General features: G+C 42.7%; 2 protein-coding genes across 2 annotated transcripts in view; both read right to left on the reverse strand.

The window, feature by feature from the left end:
- Positions 1-22,267, reverse strand: part of LOC126175419 (cholinesterase-like) — a 423,045-nt gene that overhangs the window by 222,132 nt on the left and 178,646 nt on the right. The gene's annotated exons all lie outside the window — the stretch shown is intronic.
- Positions 1-22,267, reverse strand: part of LOC126175420 (acetylcholinesterase-like) — a 118,359-nt gene that overhangs the window by 23,222 nt on the left and 72,870 nt on the right. The window contains exons 5-8 of the mRNA XM_049922219.1: positions 21,826-22,025; positions 14,163-14,313; positions 13,557-13,738; positions 6,344-6,473 (exon numbers count right to left, since the gene is read on the reverse strand). Of these exons, the coding sequence (XP_049778176.1) occupies positions 6,344-6,473; positions 13,557-13,738; positions 14,163-14,313; positions 21,826-22,025 (663 nt within the window). The remainder of the gene's footprint in view (positions 1-6,343; positions 6,474-13,556; positions 13,739-14,162; positions 14,314-21,825; positions 22,026-22,267) is intronic.

Raw genomic sequence — 22,267 nt, forward strand, 5'->3', positions numbered from 1 at the left:
ATTTAACCGACAGGGAGAAGATGCTGTGATATGCAAATGATTAGCTTTTCAGGGCATTCACACAAGACTGGCGCCGGTGGCGACACCTACAACGTGCTGACATGAGGAAAGTTTCCAACCGATTTCCCATACACAAACAGCAGTTGACCGGCGTTCTCGGGTGAAACGTTGTGTTGCTTCGTGTAAGGAGGAGAAATGCGTACCATCACGTTTCCGACTTTGATAAAGGTCGGATTGTAGCCCATCGCGATTGCGGTTTATCGTATCGCGACATTGCTGCTCGCGTTGGTCGAGATCCAATGACAGTTAGCAGAATATGGAATCGGTGGGTTCAGGAGGGTGATACGGAACGCCGTGCTGGATCCCTACGGCCTCGTATCACTAGTCGTCGAGATGACAGGCATCTTATCTGCATGGTTGTAACGGATCGTGCAGCCACGTCTCGATCCCTGAGTCAATAGATGGAGACATTTGCAAGACAACAACCATCTGCACGAACAGTTCGACGACTATGAAGTATCAGCTCGGACACCATGGCTGTGGTTACCCCTGACGTTGCATCACAGACAGGAGCGCCTGCGATGGTGTACTCAACGACGAACCTGGGTGCACGAATGGCAACTCGTCATTTTTTCGGATGAATCCAGGTTCTGTTTACAGCATCGTGATGGTCGCATCCGTGTTTGGCGACATCGCGGTGAACACACATTGGAAGCGTGTATTCGTCATCGCCATACTGGCGTATCACCCGGTGTGATGGTATGGGGTGCCATTAGTTACACGTGTCGGTCACCTCTTGTTCGCAATGACGCCACTTTGAACAGTGGACGTTACATTTCAGATGTGTTACGACCCGTGGCTCTACCCTTCATTCGATCTCTGCGAAACCCTACATTTCAGCACGATAATTCACGACCGGATGTTGCAGGTCCCGTACGGGCCTTTCTGGATACAGAAAATGTTCGACTCCTGCCCTGGCCAGCACATTCTCCGGATCTCTCAGCAATTGAACACGTCTGGTCAATGGTGGGCGAGCAACTGGCTCGTCACAATACGCCAGTCACTACTCGTGGTGAACTGTGGTATCGTGTTGAAGCTGCATGGGCAGCTGTATCTGTACACACCATCCAAGCTCTGTTTGACTCAATGCACCGGAGTATCAAGGCCGTTATTACAGCCAGAGGTGGTTGTTCTGGGTACTGATTTCTCAGGATCTATGCACCCAAATTGCGTGAAAATGTAATCACATGTCAGTTCTAGTATAATATATTTGTCCAATGAATACCCGTTTATTATCTGCATTTCTTCTTGGTGTAGCATTTTTAATGGCCAGTAGTGTATTAACACAGAATTTACTTTACCAACCTCAAGGCTAAGTAATGTGACTAATTAATAACATCAAAATCAAGATTCACAGGCTGGCTAACGCTCAGAATAATATTATAAAAAAAATATTTTAAAAAATCAAATTCATTTACTGCGTGGGACCATCCCCTTGAGCACTAGTAGTTGAATAAAAAGACTGCACGCTTTAAGAAAATTAGCTGGATCAAAATCACAAGAATAATTAACATTTTATCCATAAAAAAGGCCTCAAAGAAATACGGTCAGGACAACGTAATTATAGCGAAGGGAAGACTAAACCATAAAATTATATTCACACAGCAGTAGATCAGATACAAGAAAATCAAACATTACAGTAAACAACTTCTTGTAAAATGAAAAACAAGTTAGTTTCAGTTATTACATGAAGTATTAAATGCCCAAGGCCAGTTTTCAGCCACAATGAACAGCAACTTAACTTTGACAGTTAGTTGTGCGTACTTGTTGCAACAGGCACAATATACAGACAGAGTCCCTCTGGAATGGTGAAAGACCACAAGGTGTGTCGTCCGATGTTCAGGTGTCCGGATCACAGATGTGGGGACAGGTCAGCCCGATCGTCGCATCCACCCAAACGTTGACTATTGACGCAAGAGAGGTAGCCCAACCCAAGCGAGTACAGTAAAAACTACGATGCGAGCCATACCTTGGATACAAAAACTTATTAGTCTAAACAGATGAGCTAAAACTCGTGTTAAGTGCAGAGAGGGGTATGCCACATTGGAACTACAGTATGAATATAAATTTTTTTTTTGGAAAACCCTGCTGCAGGCCACTACGTTTGGGACTGACACAAATTCGAGCAATCGCATGAAATACGTGGGCCTTACTGTCTTCAAACCTCAGTAACGTGAACAAGCTTGCAAGCACGAAGAGATGCAGGTCAATCTGCTGACTAGACAGCAAAAGAAATTTACATGAATTTTAAATATACAGTTGGCAATAAAATATTAGCTAGGACATAAATTTACATTACCAACACTTATAATGCCTCACCGCATGCTACACGCAAAAGTCCATAAGTTAAAAAAAGACAAATTAAGCTGCTGTAGTCTACAGTTTATCATAGTTTCAGCAGTGATCACGAGTAAATAACAACTCATATTTTAAAATCACTCAGCTATCTTCTCTTACTGTTATTTGTATTTTGCCCATACTAAGCCTTTTATGCTGAGATGTTTCCCACACCACCTTGTGTTGTGGCTTTATATGTATGAGTGATTGTCTGTGTGTGTGTTCTGTAATAGTGAATACATACGCCGTTGGTGGGACACAGGGCGATGGGTGAAGCTGCTTTCAGACTATGCGCTTCCTTTGTTATGGTGATCTGCTCCAGCCACTGCAGATGCTGTATTTAAGCTGAAAGTGTTAATCAAATTTGCTGAGAAATATTCGTCGGGGTTCTGTTGCATAGCAATCAGATTTGCCTTCAGTTCTTAGAAACATTGGTGGCAGAAAAATGATCCGTGAAATGACTTCTTTTCCGAAGAAAGCATCAAATTATTTAATTAGAACTGAACGCTCCCGTCGAAATTGTTATCGAGCTGGTATTCATTAATAGATCACACTTGAGTATACTTTTTAGGAAATAACACGTACCTTTTTGAAATGAACGAAGTTTTATTGACCTTAATGTCAATGACATTCTTCTCGCATATGAATTAGCGATTCTCTATGATAGATATAGATGTATATACAAATTTCTTTCAGCATCGCGCAATGACTTCGATTTATTGCAGACTAAAGAACACTCATCAAAGCGCACTACGCCACAGGGTATTAAAGAATATTGTTGTCTCTCTTCCTCTCGTACTGCCACATTAATGCATAGCAATCTTATTACATGATATATCATAATTTACGCCCAGCAGAATAATTTCCCATTGATGTAACCATAATTTAAACTTAGCACATCGTTTGGGCAACACCAGAATACACCAATATTTCCACCAAATGTCTATAGAAATAAACGCGTGAATTTAAAACAAATCGCTCACATTCAAACTTAAACAATGTCACATTAAGTATAGAAGGAGCCAAAGCAGTTGAAGGTAGTCATTTAAAATACAAGCTAAAGCCAATTCTTATACTGGCAATACAAATGCATACGGAAGGAATTAGAGTGCTTGGATCCAGAGTTCAGAACAGCAATACCCTCTCTTCCAGAACGTCGCCTTTGTTCTCCGCATATATGGCTGTGATGTACGGACGGAAGGCGCCAAAAAGCAGTTCTGCGTGTCAGCCAACGTGCAACAAAATACGGCACGATCAGCAGGGCGTGGCCACTGCAGAATGCTGCCCGCCCCCACAGCCTGCGGGGCTGCCACCGGCTCGCAGCGCGCCCAGTAGCGCACACTCCCTCGTAAACGGTCTTGCAGAACTCGGTGCCCTCACCTCACTGTCACTACGCCAACTCACACCCTTGCTCAGCTTACCTCCCAGCCCCAGAGCGCCACCTAGCCACACGCCATGGCAGCGAACCAAAGGTAAGCCCACTTGGATCCTGAGGCAGCTTTGAAATGTCTAAAATGCATGTCGGATAATTAGCTGCTTTGCTGTGTTGACTGACGGTGTCGATGATTTATTAGGAAGATAAGAACTCAAAATTAGTGTACACTAGAGTAACTGAATCAGATGTGTTGGTAACCGTTCTGCAGTTTGCCACATTACTATTTTGTTGAGAATGGTTCATGCTAGTGATTGGCAATGGTCTCCGCAGTGTATTTGTTTAGTATAGTAGATTTGTTTAGGTTGTATTCATCTAGTGGGTGACTTCATTGTTATACCGAGATTTTATTGAAGGTGTAGGAATAGTGAAATCGTGTGCTGGAAACCACTAGAGCTTTATTCAGAGTTAGAGAAATAATGAAATTAACAGTAGATTCCTACTTACGAAAAATAAATCACTTCTAATTCTACGTCCACATCTACATCTGTCCTCTGCAAACCACTTTGGAGAATTAGTATGCAGGGAATTCAGAATTTTATCAATACCGTAGAACATTCTTAACTCCCAGAGTTGTTGTTGTGGTCTTCAGTCCTGAGACTGGATTGATGCAGCTCTCCATACTACTCTATCCTGTGCAAGCCTCTTCATCTCCCAGTAACTACTGCAGCCTACATCATTCTGAATATGCTTAGTGTATTCATCTCTTGGTCTCCCTCTACGATTTTTACCCTCCATGCTGCCCTCCAGTACTAAATTGGTGATCCCTTGATGCCTCAGAACATGTCCTACCAACCGATCCCTTCTTCTAGTGAAGTTGTGCCACAAACTCCTCTTCTCCCCAATTCTATTCAATACCTCCTCATTAGTTATGTGACCTACCCATCTAATCTTCAGGATTCTTCTGTAGCACCACATTTCGAAAGCTTCTATTCTCTTCTTGTCCAAACTACACTCCTGGAAATTGAAATAAGGACACCGTGAATTCATTGTCCCAGGAAGGGGAAACTTTATTGACACATTCCTGGGGTCAGATACATCACATGATCACACTGACAGAACCACAGGCACATAGACACAGGCAACAGAGCATGCACAATTTCGGCACTAGTACAGTGTATATCCACCTTTCGCAGCAATGCAGGCTGCTATTCTCCCATGGTGACGATCGTAGAGATGCTGGATGTAGTCCTGTGGAACGGCTTGCCATTTCCACCTGGCGCCTCAGTTGGACCAGCGTTCGTGCTGGACGTGCAGACCGCGTGAGACGACGCTTCATCCAGTCCCAAACATGCTCAATGGGGGACAGATCCGGAGATCTTGCTGGCCAGGGTAGTTGACTTACACCTTCTAGAGCACGTTGGGTGGCACGGGATACATGCGGACGTGCATTGTCCTGTTGGAACAGCAAGTTCCCTTGCCGGTCTAGAAATGGTAGAACACTGGGTTCGATGACGGTTTGGATGTACCGTGCACTATTCAGTGTCCCCTCGACGATCACCAGTGGTGTACGGCCAGTGTAGGAGATCGCTCCCCACACCATGATGCCGGGTGTTGGCCCTGTGTGCCTCGGTCGTATGCAGTCCTGATCGTGGCGCTCACCTGCACGGCGCCAAACACGCATACGACCATCATTGGCACCAAGGCAGAAGCGACTCTCATCGCTGAAGACGACACGTCTCCATTCGTCCCTCCATTCACGCCTGCCGCGACACCACTGGAGGCGGGCTGCACGATGTTGGGTCATGAGCTGAAGACGGCCTAACGGTGTGCGGGACCGTAGCCCAGCTTCATGGAGACGGTTGCGAATGGTCCTCGCCGATATCCCAGGAGCAACAGTGTCCCTAATTTGCTGGGAAGTGGCGGTGCGGTCCCCTACGGCACTGCGTAGGATCCTACGGTCTTGGCGTGCATCCGTGCGTCGCTGCGGTCCGGTCCCAGGTCGACGGGCTCGTGCACCTTCCGCCGACCACTGGCGACAACATCGATGTACTGTGGAGACCTCACGCCCCACGTGTTGAGCAATTCGGCGGTACGTCCACCCGGCCTCCCACATGCCCACTATACGCCCTCGCTCAAAGTCCGTCAACTGCACATATGGTTCACGTCCACGCTGTCGCGGCATGCTACCAGTGTTAAAGACTGCGATGGAGCTCCGTATGCCACGGCAAACTGGCTGACACTGACGGCGGCGGTGCACAAATGCTGCGCAGCTAGCGCCATTCGACGGCCAACACCGCGGTTCCTGGTGTGTCCGCTGTGCCGTGCGTGTGATCATTGCTTATACAGCCCTCTCGCAGTGACCGGAGCAAGTATGGTGGGTCTGACACACCGGTGTCAATGTGTTCTTTTTTCCATTTCCAGGAGTGTATTTATCGTCCATGTTTCACTTCCATACATGGCTACACTCCATACAAATACTTTCGTAAAAGACTTCCTGATACTTAAATCAATACTCGATGTTAACAAATGCTCCCAGAGTATTTATCTTAAAATATGTCTCTTTTCACTTACCAAATTCATTCACGAAGGTGTCATCTGAATGATAGTCGAACTCGTAGTAGTAGACTGATACGTTAGTAACTTCAGTTATCCTTCTGACCAGCGCATCGGTGGGGTTGAAGAAATTTAAATCTAAGTCAAGCTGCAACAATAAGAAATTTATTACTTATGTGTATTGAATTATGCGCCACAGTTTAAGTTGCGTATTGTTGTATGATCATTTGACTCTGACTACGACAGTGCTGCGACGACTTTGTGGTGGTTGTTCATTCGAATCCTGTCAGCGCTAAAGATGTTAATCTTTGTAATTTTTCCGGAAAATTGACGAAGACATAGTTCATGATTTTCATAATCTACTCCGTCATCGTTGATTAGGATCCACATCTATGGGCAGACTGTCATACAATGAAGACGTCTACGAAACCCTGGAGGTAGCCCAAGGGGATGCCGTGTTCATCGATTTCTAGAAGGCCTCCAATACTCTGTCGCCTAGTGAACAAAATACAAGTGTATGGATCATTGGATTGTCTTCGTCATTCTTGCGTACAGAACACAGCATAAAATTCTTAACATAGGGAAACCTTTGGACCTATCAGTAGCTAGGGCATGCCACAAGGGATGTTACAGGATCATTACTGTTCACAATGTATATAAATTACCTAATGGTTGTATCGGAACCTGCGTTAAACAGCTCGTTGCTTAGGCTATTGTATATAGACAATACACAACGCTACGAACTTGTAGCGAAAGCTTAACGCCATGTAAAATGGTCGACGCTTGGTGCAGGGATCGTAAATTCTCACCCATTCAAAATAATTTTTACGTATGGCGTACAAATACGCCGAAAGGTCCATTCTTGTTTAATTACAGGATTTCTGAACAGTTCCTGGAAACATTCCAATCCATCAAAAATCTGAAGTACGAGTACATGCACGGGATAATTTTAAGTGGAACGAGCACATAAAGCTAAAGTCAAATGTCAGACTATGATTCGATGAGAGATTCCTTAGGAAGTACAGTCCACTTGCAAGAAGTGGACTGTACTGGGGTCCTTACCAGAAATGATTATTGGAAGAATTAGGAAAGATCTAAACACAAACGGCGCGTTCCGTCACGGCATTAGTTGAGCGTAAAAGCGCTCTCTAGATATCCTACTGCGATGGCCGACTTTACAAGAGTGCCGTTGTGCACAGTGCCCCGCGAAAAGACCAAAAGGTAATCACAGAGATTCGAGCTCTGACGCGACCTTACGGACACTGGTTGTTTCCATGCTCTGTCCGCGACTGGCGCGGGAACAGGATGATCCGCAATAGTACCCGCCGCCAAACACATCACAAGGTAGCTTGAAGCGTATAAATGTATATGACACTCTTGACGGTTTGGTGTCAACGGCTCCACTATTACTGTAAGATAATCAATGGGACTACGTAATAAAAGACAAAGACTGGCAACACAATAAAACGATGGTGTTGAAGTAACGGTATCGGAATTATACAATACTACATTAAATGAATTAGAAGTTGCGAATATGGAGAATCTGTAGTTGTATAATGGAATGACGACATTGAAAACTTGTGCCAGATCAGGACTCGAACCTGGATTTCCCGCTTATCGCGATCGGTCGCCTACCATTTGGCATTCCGAGTACAACTCATGGTCTGACCCAAACTCCCATATGTCGTCAACCACGTGTCTATAGCTTGTACTCGTACATCCGTCACTCATATTCCCCTACAGGGGAGACGTTTTACTGGAAACTGGCTTGCCCGGTGTCGCAGTTCGGAATGACACAGGCACTGAAATATCGTATTATACAAAACTGGTAATTTTATAACCAACACGAATCATATAGTCACACGACGTCACCTACAAGGATATTTTAACGATTTCGCTCCAAATACACTGAAGAAAAAAAATTGCAACACCAAGAAGTAGTTCAAAAAATGTTCAAATGTGTGTGAAATCTTATGGGACTCAACTGCTAAGGTCATCAGTCCCTAAATTATCCTAAGGACAAACACACACACCCATGCCCGAGGGAGGACTCGAACCTCCGCCGGGACCAGCCGCTCAGTCCATGACTGCAGCGCCATAGACCCTCGGCTAATCCCTCGCGGCCAAGAAGTAGTTGTGTGACATAACGAAAGTTGGTAGCCGTGTTTCTACATCTGAAAGATGTTTCTTCAGGTTTACCGCCACTGTGAGGATGCAAATCAGGTTTGTTTTAAATACACGCTGTAACGGTCGTGAGCCTTACTCCCCTTTGAAATTGGACATGGTGAGTTGATGTTAGCCAAGAATGCCTTTAAGACGACAAACACAGAATATGTATAATATGTGACAATAATTTTACGACAGAACTGCATGCACATTATCAACTTCGCATGGAGAGTAAAATTATGTAAATCGGGAGCCAGCAAGTTAATTACGTCGTGTTCCAATATATTTAACATAAAAACGTTTACATATAATTCCGAAACAAACACTTTTCAAAATAACAGCTTACAAGAAGCGTCCTTATGAACAATGAAATCATTGAACTAGTTACATCAGCACATGTCTGAATGCTGCCTGAATATTAAAAACAATATGATGAACGAGAACGAGAAAAGAAACTAGAAAAACTCCAATGAATGACGGAAACGAGCCTAAAATCAATGATTAAATTTCTAATAGTATTATTGTTATCATTTTTATTACTATAACTATTTATTATTATTACTGCTACTGCTATGATTTTCCGTTAGGTATTTACACTGGCAATCAAAGAGCGCATCCGAGTTTTTGTGAGGAAGATTTTAAGGAAAATTTATGGGCCACTATACAATACAGATAATAGAAGATGGGAAAGAAGGCACAATGAAGATCTGTATCGGCTGTTTAAGAAAGCTGATACTGAGAGAGTGATTGAAAGAAGAAGATGGCTGTCGATGGGACATGTTCTCCGAGCTGAGGGTACTCACCCTAAGAAAGTAGCCAACTGGTGGACGTCTGAGAGGTCACCGCGAACGAGGTGGAAGGACAAAACTTTAGTGATCTTGGAAGAAGCACATCCAGACGCCCGAGACCAAAGTAAATGGGCAAACTTATGTACTCAATTTTTTTTTTCTTGCAGTTCTGTTCAGTCATGAGTCGTGGTCCGGATATGTTGATAGTTATGTTTTATGTTAATGTATATGTATATTTTTGTCCTCTGCCACGGCCTAAATGGCCTGTTTATTTGAAATAAATGATGATGATACTGATGGTGATTACAACTACTACCACTACAACTTCTAGTTATACCACTATTACTATTATCATTAATATTGCTAACAGCACGCTATAACCCCTCAAATACTGTGCCTTCTCTAACGATAAAATTGTGGACGGGACATTTAAACCCAGTCTTCTTTCTGAAGAATTATGGCATTGATGTGTGTACTTCAATAATTGACAGCTGAACTCCTGTTGCAACCATAAGCGTTCACAAGAAGGACAAAAGCAGGGTCTCGCGGCCCCCCCCCCCTCCCCCCTCCCCTACTAACCCATTTACTTATGAACTGCGTGCATAAAGAGGATTTCTGTGGAATATAATAAGTTTTTAATATCATCTATAGAATTTAGTTCTTATGCTACGCTACGGTCGCAGCTTCGAATCCTGCCTCGGGCATGGCTGTGTTTGATGTCCTTAGGTTAGTTAGGTTTAAGTAGTTCTAAGTTCTAGGAGACTAATGACCTTAGCAGTTAAGTCCTATAGCGCTCAGAGCCATTTGAACCAATCTTATGTCACGTCATGCCTCGAAAATGAGCAATTCCTTTACATCACAAAGACTGATCCTAGAGTCTTGTTCCCCCACCCCTCACCCCAGGACAAATTTCTGCGGACGACCACTATTGTAACCAAGTCGGGTGGGTATCCGCAGAGAACCCAGACCTACACGTGATTACTGAAGAGAGGCAGGAACAGCCTTTCCATTCCCTATACGGGCAATAGTCTGGATGATTGACTCCTGTGCCCTTGTAACATCATTTAACATAGCCCTGCAACAAGGTAGGAAGTAAGGATTAGCACAGGCGCTGCATTTTTCGAGGAGATGCACGTCCACCGCAGGGCGAAATTATAATTGTACCATCTCGGGCAAAAAGTTGCGTTGGGAAGTAGTCCCTCATTTGAATGTGCAGGCGCCAACTATTCAAGGGAATGTCGCCTAAATGAAAAGAAATTAATGTTGTACCTCTAAGTGTGTATATTCGATCCCCTTAACCATAGTGGTAGGTTAGAGGACTTTAAAAGAGAAATAGAGAGACTAATGTTAGGTATTCAATATATTAGTGAGATATGTTGGCTGAATAACAGGATTTTTGTCGATTAGTGAGTACAAACATATCAACATAAGATTTCTGTGAACGGATTTTGATGGTCAAGATAGAGCCAAATACACTGCCCTCACTAATAAAAAAAAAAAGTGCGCATACCTGAAAACTCCACAGACGATGAACTCACTGGAAAAATGTGTAGTGACAAAAAGATTATGCCATGTATTAAGTGAGACGAAAATTTTGTTTAGATGGAAGAACAGCATTCGATAGTGTGTACAACAAGAGAAGGAAAATTAAAAGAAAACGTGACTGGGAAAATAAATGATATGTGAAAGTGCCTGCAAGGAGCACAATCTCACCATCTGCAAAAAAATGTATTTAAAAACCATGAAAGAAATAGTTTGCATTAGATGAAGATTGTGCAAACCGAAAGGTTTCATATATATTATAAAATGGTTAATATTTCGAAATTTATACTGGAAAGCATTTCGAATAGCAGAAATAGAGGCTGGTCATAAACTTTTTGTTGTAACCGGCCGAAGTGGCCGAGCGGTTCTAGGCGCTACAGCCTGGAACCGCGCAACCGCTACGGTCGCAGGTTCGAATCCTGCTTCGGGCATGGACGTGTGTGATGTCCTTAGGTTAGTTAGGTTTAAGTAGTTCTAAGTTCTAGGAGACTGATGACCTCAGAAGTTAAATCTCATAGTGCTCAGAGCCATTTGAATCTTTTTTTTTTTTTTTTTTTTTTTTTTTTGTATACGGAAGCTGCAGTTATTATAAGGTAGAAAATTGAGGAAATGGGACCTGGATAAGTTGAAACAATCCTAGACTGCGCAATGCCCGAAGAGTGCATTAACAACCGACCGACAGATATACTGGAGAAGAATAAAAAACAGATAAATTGCGAGCTTTCAGGCCAAATAGTGAACGCAGCAAAGGAAAAACTAGAGTAAAACACTAGGCTTAGCAGAAATTCTTCGGAAACACAAGAAATGTGAAATTCAATTCACGAAAGGGCAAATACAAAATGCGGCAAATGTAGCAGTATAGGTGAGGATACAGACGTAAAGTATATGAGATTGATAGAAAGTACAAAATGCGATTAGCTACAGGATGAAAACGAAACATGCACGGTTGTGGAAAAGATTACAGAAAAACTAAATAGATGAGCAACGAGAGGTCGTATTACAAGCCAGTACTAAACAAAGAAGGACAGACGGAAACGGGAGAGGAATGTATGAATAGAAACCTCAGATGAAAATAATGGAATGGAAGGAGGAAGTGGATGAAGATTAGAAGGATCATGCGATATTACTAAAAGAATTACATATTTACTGAAGGACTTACTTAAATAAAGAGTACCCGGTGTACACGACATCCCTTCAGAATTTTTGGGATACTGCTCTGACATTGCACATCTATCACCGCTACTACGTAATGTCGTAACGTAATCCGTTTAGTTTTGTGGTTTGAAGTATTTCTGTACTGCTAAATTTTAATTTCCCTTATGAGAGAATTCCACAAGATCTCCAGGAATTCTAACCTACCCGTGCACAGCGACCTGCCACTTTTAAATCGCAAGAGACTGAAATCACGTCATCCAACTCTGTGCGATGCTGCTGACATGGTTGCTAAGAATCTCAAACCTCTTGAAGAATGGAAAGGTCGGTGGGAAGCAGTGACAGATGTGCACCTGCATAACATCTTCTCAGGTGCTAAACTTCCAAGTGGATTCGACTTACCACGCAAGACCTGGTCTACTCTCAACAAAATCCGTACCAGCCATGGGCGATGCAGGGATGCTCTCTTTAAGTGGAAGAAGCTGCCTGATCCAGCTTGTGACTGCGGGGCTCCATACCAGACTGTTCACCACATTGTCAGTGAATGCGGCACTCGAGCCTATCACGGCGCCATAGAGGACTTCCTGCTAGCAACTCCAGATGCAGTGCGCTGGATTGAAGGACTGGATATTCAGTTGTAAAGACAAACTCAAGTTTCTTGTGTGTCAATATGTACATATGTATATGTAATTCCATGATATGTCTGTATTGGCCATACGCTAAATAAATAAATAAAAATTAGTTTCGTATCTTTTGTAATCTATAAATCGCTGGCTGTCCATTTCGTGTCTCTACAAATCTGCATAGTAACTACACCTTACATCCTTTTTAACTTGTTTGCAGCAGTCCATCCACGGACAACGTCTGCAATTGAAGTCCCAAGACAGCTTCCAAAAATCTGTAACTTCAATTAGTGTAGTTTCTCCCAGATTAGATTCAATACTTCTTCATTAGATTAGCAGTGGGCTAAAATCGTTCGCTATGAGGTGATACGATCTGCAATACTGCATTAATCAGAATTTTAAAAATTTTTATGCGGTATAAACATGGAAGAGTACCTGTGTATGGCTCAAAGAGAACTGGAATCATGCCACCTTTCGTTAAAAGGACTTCACGCTACTATTATTTTTTACGATTCCGGTAAAGAGATAATAGAGTCCTCAGACATAGAAATTGCTGCTGTTTCGTACTCTGATCTAAATTTTAAGGTGTTCCGAATGTTACACCTATTTTTGAATAGGCCATCCATTTTACACTTTAGAAACGTAAACCTGCTAATTTCCACCACGTTAAAAGTTCATAGTTAACTACATATCCTTTCGTCGATGAAAAATTGACGTTTGACTTTACTTTGCTCTAAATACTAGTGTAACTTACAAGCATATCTAATGTGTTTGGTAGGGAACCGAACACAGACCAAATCACAACGATTGTCTAAATCAGACAACACCTTTCTAAAACTGCTATTGCTACTACTGGTTAAGAAAATGCATTGTTTCGGTTGATAAAATTACAATGAATATATAATTCTTACTGCGTAGCATCTACACTGAAAAATTAGCTCAACAGTATTCTTTACTTACGTGAACCAAAGGTTCCGGATAATCGGCAGAGATAATTTCGTCTCCAAAATAGAAATTTCTAAGCTTCTCTGCTGCTTGTGTCTGCTCTTCTATCGTCGGCAAATGTAGACAAGGTCCCACTACTTTTTCGAATGTTTTATTGAGGTTAGTTACAAGGTCTGACTTATTTACAATATCAGCACCTAAAAGAAAAAGGTTATTACATCAAACAGCAAAATCATAAAATAGTTAACATACCTTATGTACCACAGTTATTTCCCAAAATAGTGAATTATTCAACCCACACAGACTCGTACCTTGTTGTACATTTCAAACAATAGAGCGCTCAATTCTAGCACGTTCGTAAATTACATTTTATAGGGGCTTCCTCTACGCGAATTACTTATGTTTTTCACATTTTATTGTCCTTGTCTTAAAATGTGCTGCAGTTGCTCTATTAAAAAAATTATGAACAAATTGTTAGGAAACTTATTTTAATACCAAAACCATTTCGTAGAACCTTTAATAGGTATTTTCAATTTGATGATATTCAGACCGTCACTAGAATCTGCCTGAGGTTTTCACTGTATAAAGCAGAAAACGCGAAGTTTGTTTGCGACCACTTACCTGTCTCAGCGGAGGTCACGCCAGTCATGACGGGCACCTGGTTAAAGCGACCTTCATTCACAGCACGAATGGGAGACTCTGATATGAATGCATCCTCGATGTCTGGTTCGGTGTTAGGTGCCCATACGGTGTATGAGAAGTAGAGATTTTGCTGGCAACATAAGAAAACCAGCCCAGTAACTAAACTTACAAATTTCGGCTCCTGATGAATCTATGTTCTTATGTGGAAGGTTGTCCTGCTTAGTATAACAGACAAATTACATGTGATCATAAATTTTACCAATTCTCCCGTCGTTTTATTGTCTATGCTGTTCTCACTTTTTCAAGAGACGATCTAGTACATAGTTTGTTCCCCAGAAATTGATATACACCGCTGCAAAGTGAATTCTTGTTTCAACACATGAAATTTTCGTTTTGCCTTCCTTTCCCGCCTTGATAAACTTCATTTCCTCATCAATTCAGTGCTGACTTCTTAAAACTGGCAAGACATCGATTCCGTTTCTTCGTAAGTTGTACGTCCACTTTAGATACCACAGTGTGGTTATAGTTCATTATTTCTTTACTTTTAGGGACATGTAAGAAAATTCTATTAAATCCAGCTGCTGTCGTATTGGTAACTAACACTAAGCTACAATCTTATACGTAGTTGACTACTTGTAAACAATTTGACTGTACTTCCTGTTTAAACAACTAAATCATTTAGATCATCTACTGGTTTCAGTAGAAGCATCACGTTAACAGCAGAAGGCCAAGTTAGTTACGAACGTGTACCTCGTACGATTTCTCCAATAATAAGACAACTACGAAGTCAGTAGGGAGTGGTTCATTTTTAGGTGCAATCGTAATATGACAAGAGTATTTGTAGGATCACATTGATCTTTACAGTCGAAGAAGACATGATCGATGTCCTCATAGTCAGCACACGGAATAGAGCCTACGTGGTACAGGTCAGTGTTTAATTTTTAAAATTTTAGGTGTCAATTTTTGAAAACTTCTGATGAAAATTACAGTGAAAAATCGTTTATCATAAAACCTTGTTCTGAAATTCTGTTCTTTAAAACATAGATTCTTATAAACAATACACTTAAAGCACAAGAATAAATGTAACTCGCATTATAAAGAAACTTGTGTTCAAATACTCCTTAGGTTATTTATTTTTCATTGACCTACATAATATGACACGTCGACAGGCTACTACATCCTTGTGAAAAGAAAGAAGATATGCTGCTCCTATCCCTCCCACCCTCCCCCCTCCTCTCGTGACCACAGGAAGACTCAAAACAGGAGGGGTAAAAAAACAGAAATGCCCTTTGTTGCTCCGGATCGTGATCAGATTTCGTCGAATGTTTTTGAACGGTCCCTAGTGACTTAGCCCTGTGTAGCGGAGTAAAAATTGCGGTCGCACTACACTACAAACGGGTCAACTCATATTCAACGTGGCTGCAGCCTAGAATAAGGTTGAAACACCCAGTTGGTGGCAACAGCGTCGAACGTTGACAACAACGACGTCTTGTTGCTGATAATATTGCAAAATGACGTTTTCGACCACGAAATGTGTGTTAATCAACACCGTAAGAGAAAGGGCGGTATCATTGACGCTGTTTATGCCACTCCCTGAGGCCTTTCCATGTCGAGTCTGAAATGTTATCCTCGGTCACCCATAAGAAAACCGCCTCATTTCAACAACGAATCCCGCAGTTTTGACCTCCATCACAAAGACGTCAAAAGAAGGTGTGAAATGTGGGTAAAAGGGGATGCGATGAACTTCCCATCGTGTGACACGCCCACGATGTGGTTGGCCAGAATTTACGTGAAAATTAGTGCCAATATGACATCAGTAACACACGTTACATCTACTATTAACTTCAGAACTTTTTTTTACATGTGTCGACAACTTGCTGTTTGAAGCCTCGCCGATCCTGAGGGTAGTGTCGCAGGGATCCATGGTTTTGCATCATCACAGAGGAAGGTTGTACGCATCTTTGAACCGAATTTTAAAGTTATGCGTCGAAATGGGAGACAATTACGGGGTTTCGAAAGAATGTGGCAGAATCTTTTGGATTTTCGAGTGAGTTCTGAATCCCACTTGCTCTGAAGCAACCATCCATTACAAAGTATCTTCACTGTCAGTCATGGAAGGCCTCCTAATATCGTGTCGGACCTCATTTTTCCCGGCATAGGGCAGCAACTCGATGTGGAACGGACTCTAGAGGTCGTTAGAAGTCCCCTATAGAAATATTGAGCCATGCTGCCTCTACAGCCGTCCATAATTGTGAAAGTTTTGTCATTCGTTGACTTTTTTAAAACACAATTAGATGCTCTACAGCTTTTCTCCTACAAAATTTTATATCAAATATGATGTTTCTCAGAGGCTCCTTTTTCCATTGTGACAAAATGATTGTGGAAACCCGCAGTCTCCTGACATAACTTTTCTGTAGGAAAATTTCACGTACTGAATCGATGTAGAATGTAATGCTCTAATTTCTGGTAGTCTTTGCTTTTGCTATCAAACACTTAATTTCAGATAAATTTGAAGAAATCGGAAAATGACCGAAATCATTGTAGTTTTCTTTTCACCACGACTGGAACTCCACCCAGAAATTGGGGCAATCTCAGATTTTTTTTTATAACAGAGGCCTATTTGAATGATTAAAACAGTGTTCAAAACTGAACTAGTATTTGGAAAACAGAACTCTAATTTTCTTCGACACCTCAGCGGTCCTCTGTGGACGGACTTTCTCACCCATGGACAGAAATTCGGGGCCTAACGCACATGATCTATAATAAGCGCCCTTCGAAACCGCTGTGCTTTATCACTTCCTCTCGCAAGGATATGCAGCGGAGTTCGGACCCTGAGCATAATGCCTGCTCACACTATAACGCCCAGGCCACACCGATGACGTTCGTGAACATTTTATAATGTCTAACGTGTTTCCCTACCTCTCCACACTAATTGCTGGCCAAAGTCACTTCCCAAAACGAAGAGGAATTCGTCGAAGGAAATCGCTCTGGACCACTGTTGCTGACCATAACCAACATGCTTCCTGCACCCACTAACTCTCCCTTGACGATGGTGCGATTGATGTAGGATGCATTTAACACCCTTCTTATCATACAAACCAAACAGATTTCATCACCGCGAAATGATTCTGGCAGATAACGTGTATCGGTAGCGGTTGCAAAGTGTGCAACGATCTGCCTAATAGTTCGGTTTCATTACAACCTTCGTCACACAACTACTGCATGAACTATCAAGTACATACAGTGCGTCGGTGCACAGGCTTCGCTGCAGTTTTGAGCGAACATCCCATAGATGATAGGATTCACATGCGGTTCCTCTTCATCGAAATGTCTTGGCTCAAACTCGTCTAGCGGTAGAACCACACGTGTCGCATTACACGCCCTAAATTAGACACTTGTGGCCCTTTGGTTAAATTGTGTGGCTGATGGCAAGTTTGCGAATTACAAAGTTAAAATAAAACATAATTTTAGTAATAATAATATAGGGAACTAAATTAACGACCCATAAATGATGATAGTTGCGATTTGATTAGAATGTGTTTATTCAAAAAGCAAACTAATAGCGAAAGTGGTCGTATTTAAAGTTACTGTTACACTCGAGCACATATCCATTACAGACAGTTCAGTTATTGACAATCTCATCACGAAATACAAATTATCTACGCGAGAAGTTGGAGTTCACACAAGGCGCGTGGCTGCTCACCGCTCAGAGACTAAGTCCCGCGATACCACACAACGCGAAATTTTCTAAGTCTTTTCATTTCCTACCTGCCTAAAGACAGGCTGTCCGCTTTCCCGTCTCAATCCGAACTGTACCCTTCGGTGTCTCGACCAGGATTGCCCTCTGCCCGTCTCCGAGCGCGTTTCTCGCGCGCCGAACATCTTCAACTGAATAGCGTAGTTCCCTTTCCTGAAGCCGTCCATCTGATTAGCTACAGATTATTGTACATTATTTTACATTTTAGCATATTCAAATAATCAGAGCTTGAGCACTTTCACGTTCTAAATAAAGTAACAATAATACCCATTATATATGTTGTTGGTGGTCTTCAGTCCTGAGACTGGTTTGATGCAGCTCTCCATGCTACTCTATCCTGTGCAAGCTTCTTCATCTCCCAGTACCTACTGCAGCCTACATCCTTCAGAATCTGCTTAGTGTATTCCTCGCTTGGTCTCCCTCTACGATTTTTACCCTCCACGCTGCCCTCCAGTACCAAATTCGTGATCCCTTCATGCCTCAGAACATGTCCTACCAACCGATCCCTTCTTCTAGTCAAGTTCTGCCACAAACTCCTCTTCTCCCCAATTCTATTCAGTACCTCCAAATTAGTTATGTGATCTACCCATCTAATCGTCAGCATTCTTCTGTAACACCACATTTCGAAAGCTTCAATTCTCTTCTTGTCTAAAGTACACTCCTGGAAATGGAAAAAAGAACACATTGACACCGGTGTGTCAGACCCACCATACTTGCTCCGGACACTGCGAGAGGGCTGTACAAGCAATGATCACACGCACGGCACAGCGGACACACCAGGAACCGCGGTGTTGGCCGTCGAATGGCGCTAGCTGCGCAGCATTTGTGCACCGCCGCTGTCAGTGTCAGCCAGTTTGCCGTGGCATACGGAGGTCCATCGCAGTCTTTAACACTAGTAGCATGCCGCGACAGCGTGGACGTGAACCGCATGTGCAGCTGACGGACTTTGAGCGAGGGCGTATAGTGGGCATGCGGGAGGCCGGGTGGACGTACCGCCGAATTGCTCAACACGTGGGGCGTGAGGTCTCCACAGTACATCGATGTTGTCGCCAGTGGTCGGCGGAAGGTGCACGTGCCCGTCGACCTGGGACCGGACCGCAGCGACGCACGGATGCACGCCAAGACCGTAGGATCCTACGCAGTGCCGTAGGGGACCGCACCGCCACTTCCCAGCAAATTAGGGACACTCTTACTCCTGGGGTGTCTGCGAGGACCATTCGCAACCGTCTCCATGAAGCTGGGCTACGGTCCCGCACATGAATTCACGGTGTTCTTATTTCAATTTCCAGGAGTGTACCTCTAACGTATGATACCTACCCTATTCCTTTAAATGTATGCAAAACCTGCTCCCACTAAACGTGAAGTAAACGTATTCGGTCGTCCTTAATACACTTCTTCATCCAAATTAGTTCTTACACATGATGTCCACCGTTGAAGACAACATTGCTCTGCGTCATTGTACATAGATAAATATGGATGGGTTAAGAGCAGCAACAGTTCTGCTGCTCACAAAACAGGAATGCAATAATAATAAAGATTATTAGGAAAAAGAAATGGCATTCTGTTATTCGCTATGTTATTCTGAATGTACTTGAGTTTATCCCGTTATGTTTTAAAATGTCATGCTTCAATAATTACCACACCTTTCTGTCAGAGAGCACCATTCTATAACGAACTTTACTGGGTCAAGTGGCTTATTGCAAAATGAACGATGCAGATTTAAACTGTGATTTAAAACAAATTAATTTTGTAACCGTCCTTGAAAGGTGGACATCATTCTCGGAAGACAATCTAACTGTGTGACTGCAATAAATTAGGTGGAACCTTGAAGGCCTGTATAGTGTTGTCATTTAATTTTACTGGGTAGAAAGTTTATCGATTAAGAAATCTGCAAGTTACACTATGTGATCAAAAGTATACGAATACCCCCAAAAACGTACGTTCTTCTTGTTAGGTGCATTGTGTTGCCACCTACTGCCAGGTACTCCATATTAGCGAACTCAGTGGTCATTAGATATCGTGAGAGGGCAGAATGGAGCACTCCGCGGAACTCATGAACTTCGAACGTGGGTGTCACTTGTGTCATACGTCTGTATGCTTGATTTCCACACTCGTAAACATCCCTACGTCTACTGTTCCCGATGTGATAGTGAAGTGGAAACGTGAAGGGACACGTACAGCACAAAAGCGTGCAGGACGACCTCGTCTGTTCACTGACAGACACCGCCGACAGTTGAATTGGCTCGTAATGTGTAAAAGGCAGACATCTAGCCAGGCAATCACACAGGAATTCCAAATTGCATAAGGATCCACTTTAAGTACTATGACAGTTAGGCGGGAGATGACAAAACTTGGATTTCATGATCGAGCGACTGCTCATAAGCCACACATCACGCCGGTAAATGCCAAAAGACGTCTCACTTGGTTTAAGGAGTGTAAACATTGGACGATTGAACAGTGGAAAAACGTTGGGTGGAGTGACGAATCACAGTACACAATGTGGCAGGGTGTGGATATGGCGAATGCCCGGTGAACATTACCTGCCAGCGTGTGTACTGCCAACAGGCGGCTGTGTTATAGTGTGGTCGTGTTTTTCATGGAGGGGGCTTGCACCCCTTGTTGTTTTGCGTGGCACTATCACAGCACTACCACAGAACCGGCCTACAGTGATGTTTTAAATACCTTCTTGCTTCCCACTGCTGAAGAGCAATTCGGCGATGGTGACTGCATCTTTCAACACGATCGAGCACCTGTTCATAATGCACGACCTGTGGCGGATTGGTTACGCGACAATAACAACCCTGTAATGGACTGGCTACACAGTCCTGACCTGGATTCTATAGAACACCTTTGGGATATTTTGTAACGCCGACTTCGTTCCAAGCCCTACCCACCGACATCCGTACCTCTCCTCAGTGCCACACTCCTTCAAGAATGGGCTTCCATTCCCCAGGAAAACCTTCCAGCACCTGATTGAACGTATGCCTGCGAGAGTGGAAGCTGTCATCAAAGCTAAGGGTGGGCCAACATCATACTGAATTCCAGCATTACCGATGGAGGGCGCCACGAACTTGTAAGTCATTTTCAGCCATGTGTACGGGTACTTTTGATCACATAGTGTACGTATTCAGTCATTGATTTCAAAACAGCTTTATTTTATTAAAAGTATTTAAAATAATAACTTTCCACTATGTATGTGTGAGTATTCATAATGATTATTCAAATATTTAGCTATACCTTACAGCTATGCATGCGACTATAATTTAGTAAAATTATGAACAAAAATGAAAGAATGCTTTAAAGCTCTAGTCTCTGGACTGAAGACCAAGAGATGGATCCATTAAGCAGATTCACAAGGATTTAGGTTACAGTAGCTACTTGGAGAAGAAGAGTCTGCATGTAACCAGTCTCTGGACTGAAGAGCACAATAACAACATGCTCATTACTATTAGTAACTAGTGTATCATATGTAATTCTGTCTTAAATTGAACGTAGTATCCTATTATCGAGGAGAATGTTTTGAAATATTTTCTTTGTACCACTGCTTTAGCGGAACAAGTGAGCGTATCTGAATGTAATATTTACTTTTTATTTGTGGTCCATTCTTCTTTCGGAATGGATATTAAAAAATGAACAAGGAACGATTAAGTTACAGCGTCCAGTCTATGATGTCATTGTAAGCGGAGCTGAAGCTGGGATTGGAGAAGGTAATCGGCAGTATCCTTTTAAAAGTAGATGCCGAAGCATGGGGCATTCTCTGTATCAACTCTTCAATTTACCACTTTAGTTTGACGATAAGAAAACTAGTCCACAACAGATGGTGGTATAAGACAATAAATATTTCAATTCGAAGATCGTGTGGTTCAAGTGAAGCTCAGTACTCACCTCATCTGTCATTAAGAGCGATGTGTCCACTAGGAGGTCAGTGGCATTTACAGAGCGTAAGAACTGCACCAGCTCCTGTGCGTTTTCAGCTTCGTAGCCGAGTACGGAGCCCAATCTGAAGGCGTGATACCGGGGATTCCGTACCACGGACATGCCAGCTACGAAGGTGCCGCTCTGGTCCACGAGCCGTGAGAACAGACCTACAACGGGAACAGTCTTCAAGAAGATACACTGAATACACAGATAAAAGAGCCTGAAACTTGCGAACATTATCATATAATAATAATGTTACTAAACTAGTTCCGCAATGTCTATCCTCGTATTTAGGCATTCGTCTAGCATCAAATTAAATAGTTTTCCTCCCAGCAGTATACCATTTCTTGGATGCGAACCGATACCAACGGTTTTACTAACTTTGTATGCCCTCTTGTTGCAACTGTTA

The sequence above is a fragment of the Schistocerca cancellata genome, chromosome 3 (genome assembly GCF_023864275.1).
Source record: "Schistocerca cancellata isolate TAMUIC-IGC-003103 chromosome 3, iqSchCanc2.1, whole genome shotgun sequence".
NCBI lineage: Eukaryota > Metazoa > Arthropoda > Insecta > Orthoptera > Acrididae > Schistocerca > Schistocerca cancellata.